Source organism: Gossypium hirsutum, chromosome A06 (assembly GCF_007990345.1).
Source record: "Gossypium hirsutum isolate 1008001.06 chromosome A06, Gossypium_hirsutum_v2.1, whole genome shotgun sequence".
NCBI classification, from domain to species: domain Eukaryota; kingdom Viridiplantae; phylum Streptophyta; class Magnoliopsida; order Malvales; family Malvaceae; genus Gossypium; species Gossypium hirsutum.
In genome coordinates, this window is record NC_053429.1 from 37,146,052 (window position 1) to 37,150,595 (window position 4,544).

At 30.4% G+C, this 4,544-nt stretch overlaps 1 protein-coding gene across 1 annotated transcript; it reads right to left on the minus strand.

The window, feature by feature from the left end:
- Positions 1-1,731: 1,731 nt before the first annotated feature.
- On the minus strand, positions 1,732-3,149 carry LOC107962894 (ethylene-responsive transcription factor SHINE 2). The gene is made up of 2 exons (XM_016899444.2): positions 2,824-3,149; positions 1,732-2,710 (listed from the first exon to the last, which is right to left on the minus strand). Exons 1-2 carry the CDS (start codon positions 2,901-2,903, stop codon positions 2,155-2,157), a joined length of 636 nt encoding a protein of 211 aa, XP_016754933.1. The 5' UTR covers positions 2,904-3,149; the 3' UTR covers positions 1,732-2,154.
- Positions 3,150-4,544: the final 1,395 nt, after the last annotated feature.

Below are 4,544 nucleotides of genomic sequence, written 5' to 3' on the forward strand. Positions count from 1 at the left end.
GAAATTTTACCATTTGAGAGAGAGAGAGGGTAGACCCATGCTTGCCCTTGCAAGCATCCTCACTTGGCGTTAAATGCTACTCAAATATGATGTGGAGTGTATTTAGAACACCTGTGTCAAATTGTAAACATATGTGTACTTACTACATGGACAACTAGAATCAAAGTGTTAAAAAGAATATATATATCCATCCTAAATTTTAATGGTATTGAATGGCTTTTTAACATGTTAAAGCGAAGCTATCTATATAGTATACAAATGTTTATAAATGGTCCGCATGTTTTAAATACATTTTATGTCAAATTTGATTTGACATTTAACACCTAAATTGACAACTACACGACTAATTGAAAGGCTTGACTAATAGAATAAGGAATTAATTAGAAAGGTTTGAAATTTAGTGTCGAATTAGAATCGGAGCAATGAAATGCAGAGGTTTAGTGCAATTAACCCAAATGCTTTTAATAAAGGTTTAAATTGTTTAATTGATGAGAATATGGATGTCGTTATCTTAACATATATTGTTTGTTGTTTCCATACCATTGGCTATAATATTTAAGTAGCTAAGGTTTCAATGTAAAGGCAGGCTCTAATCGTTTAAATCATATATTAAAATAGTCAGTGTATTTCATTTTCATTAAGCAATATTATTCAATATCTTTTTATAAAAATTATTGATTACGAGTAGAGTAGGGTGGTAATTGGTTTGGATTGTTCTTTTTTTAAATTGCAGTTATCTTATGGTATTATGTTACAGTATTCAATTTAGTTAATTAATTTTTAAAAATCTTGAGAAAATTTTATATAAATTTTAAGGTGATTTTCACTAATTTATATATAATAATTTTATGTTATAAAAAATTATAAATTAAATAAAAATATAATTAGTTTAATTCGAATAATAGTAATTGTATATTCTGTGAATCGAAAATAAACATTAAAATCGAATCCGATTTAATAAAGAAAATGATTTTCGATATTTTCTCAAAGGCCATGAAACTAAAGCATGAATTGCATATCTTTTTCTTTGCCTTTTTGACTGGTTTTCTAGTGTTCTGAGAGACAAATATTTGGGTAGGCATACGTATATAGGATAGGGGAATTAAAAGGGAGTTTATCATAACTCTTAAAACATCATTCTCAATTTTATACTGAAAGCAAATACAAATCTGAATTAATTAGATGATTACTCATTGTAAGTAGCTTTCAATAATATCCCATCCAATAATTTTGTATGATTTTATGCTCCACAAATTATTTTATTGTTAACTAATGGAAATTAGCTTAATTGATTCATAGGGAAATCTAGGATCGGTATGGCCTTGACCTTACTTAAATGGTTCAATTGCACTCTTACTCCAAATAATTTTGTTAAATGGAAAAAAAAAAGATTAGCCTTTTCGAAAAATTTATAATTTAATTTAAGTTAGTTTAAGTTTTATTTCGCGACTTTGAGCCTATATTTATGCAATATTTGGGATCTTATATGTTAAAGAGATGCTCATGTTCATGATAAGGATAAAGTAGGAGAATAAGCAAGTTTGGATTGGACTTGAGGGACCTTGTTGTTTAATGTATATGGCAGACACTTGTTAGCAACAAATATATGGGGAAAAAGGGAGAACTTGATGTAAAAATTAAATGAAAGGTTTGATTGAAATAATAAAATTGAGATTTTAAACATCTCATAGATATTTTATAGATTTCATATACACCAAAGAAAAAAAAACAAAAGATAAGAGTGCCCTTTTAATTATATACCAATTAAAAGTTTAATATACAATGTTGAGAGGTGATAGATTACAATAGATGGACTAAAAGCAGACAGTAAAAAGACGGCTAATTCTAAGTTACTGGAGCAAGTAGACCAGTTTTTAAGGTTGTAGAATCTATGACAGATAAACAGACATTAAAGCTTGGATTAAATTCGAAGGTTAAACAGTTATGTAGGTGGTGATCTACATTTGCTTTCATATTGTAAAATTTCACAACCAGTTTTACATGCGGGGATGGTAGAACAATGACTTATGACCTTGAAAGGGTAAAATGCTAAAAGGACTTTTGAGTAGAAATTCTTTTTTTATATCTAGCAATGGGACTTCACCACTGCGCTGTTCACAATATCATATATGTTTTTAAGTAGCTATAACACACTTAAACTCCAATTAGAGAAGTTGAAGAAGTCACGGGACAATTCCAATTGAGTAATTCTTCTATCATCTGCAGTGCAATCCTATCTTCTTCCCCCATTAGGTTCCCGGCTTCGATCTCATCCGCCGTAGTTGACGACCCCGGCGACAGTGTCCTTCTGTCTCCGGACGCCGGGGTATCAACCTTCTTATTCCCAAGCTCAACCCTCATGACCCAATTGGAACTCGATCGATTCCCTGCACGCTTTTGCCACACACCTATATGAGCATTATCGGTATCGAGCCTGAGGCAAGTCAAAGAAGGAGATTGGTCTTTGCAACACTTCCTCAGCTTAGCATTCAAAAGCTCGGCCAAGGCCTTAGGGGGCAATGGAGACCGATCATCATCATCATCATCATCACCGCCACCACCACCACCACGAGCATTTTGTTCACCAGGGTGAGCAGCCTTGGGGAAATTGGTCTTTGCATTTTGGCCGTTCATCAAAATAGCAGCTTGGTCATATGCCCTTGCAGCAGCCTCAGCTGTCTCGAATGTCCCTAGCCATACCCTTCTCTTCCTGCAAATATAAAAACACCATCAAATTCACAGCATAAAACCAGACAAGCATATACATATATATTTATGGCAATTAATGGGGTGATAATGTGAGTGGGTGGGTGTGGTAATTACAGCAAAGGGTGGCGAATTTCGGAAACCCAAGAGCCCCACTGACGCTGCCGAACACCTCTGAATTTCTTTGATTGTACCATGTCTTGTGATGGAGAGAAAGACTTGAGTGCAGAGATATCATAAATATGGAAGGTGATGAGGTTGCAGTTTTTAAGAGGGGGGAAATGTGAAAAAAATTATATATGAGGCTGTGAGCTGTCTAGATGTATTTAATGGAAAAGTCTCGAGGTAATTAGTATACTACTTTGCTGCAATAAAGATTTCCACCTACACACCAGGAAAGAGCTAGGTTCCAAAACAGAAAAAGAAAGAAAAAACAGCTAGATAACATTTTGACTATCTTCTTCATTATACTAGTAAGTACTAATAATGTTCACTAGCTAGGTAATCAAATTAATTGGATTTCAAAAGAAAAAAGAAAAAAAAAACCGGTGATAAAATAATACTACCTCTATGAAACATAGATTTGAAAATTCATGATAAGAATACAATGCATATGTTATCCACAAGTATAAAAATATGAATATATTAAATCTAAAAATATTAGGAATTCAAAATTACTACTAACTAGGAATCTAATAAGTTTGAGAAATTATTATGGATCTTACATTTTAAATATTTTATTTCTTAATTTACATTATTTTTTAAATCCAAATTGTAATTTTAAAATTAAATTCCCAAACACTACCCTAAACAATTTTGTATCTAATAGCCAAGTATTAATTTGAAATTTATATTATAAAAAAATTAACAATTTTTACACACAAATTGGAGTAAAAAAATTAAGACTTAAAAAACTAAGAACAAATAAAATAATTTTATTTATAAAATTTGAGTTAAAATTTTTGGAAGTTTCTTGAACACAAAGAAATCATTTTATTCTTCTGTTTAATGAAGCTTCGATCTAAAGGTTGTTTAAACTTGATTTTGAAAACAAGTTTGGATAGTTGTTTGTTTGAGAATTGATCTAAGAGTCTTTGAAACTTGATCTTAAGTCAACGAGGTTCACTTCAAAAGTTCCCAAGACTTGATTCCGAAGAATGATTTTTATCTCCTTTATGTTGGTGCAATCAAATTAGGGAGAGATTTGCTCAAGGTTCTTTAAAACTTGATTTTGGATAGAGAATTCCACTTAAAAGCTTTCTAGACTTGATTTTGAAGAACGAATTTAAACTTCTTTGTAAAGTTGAACAAGATTGGAAGTAGCTTTTTCTAGAATTGATGCGACATTCTTCAAAATTTTTGAGTTCTCAATTTTTTCAGAGATTTGGAGAAAGTCTCTAGTGTTCAAAATCTTCTCTTAAAGTTTTGATTTTTAAACTTTCAAAATTATGAAGTTGTGTTGAATGATTTGTAAGTTATCTCCTTTTATAATGCCAATCAATTAAGTAAAAGAGAATTCATATAGACTATAACTTATTAATTTGGGTGATATACAAGGATTAAACCTTTTTTTAATTTATTATTTATCTCATATTTGTTTAAATTAAATATATATAAAATAATCCTTAAAGAATATGATATGTTTATAAAAGTTTTCTAAAAGGATTTAATTTCTTAGTTTATCTTTTTTTTAATTAATTTAATTTAATTAAAGATAAATAATAAATAATTTTGATTCATCCAAAATTTTCTCAAACCTACAAATTGCCTTTCAGGACTTAGTCACACAAATGGTTTGTGTTGAGTATAGAACATAGACAAGCCTTAAAACTTAGTTT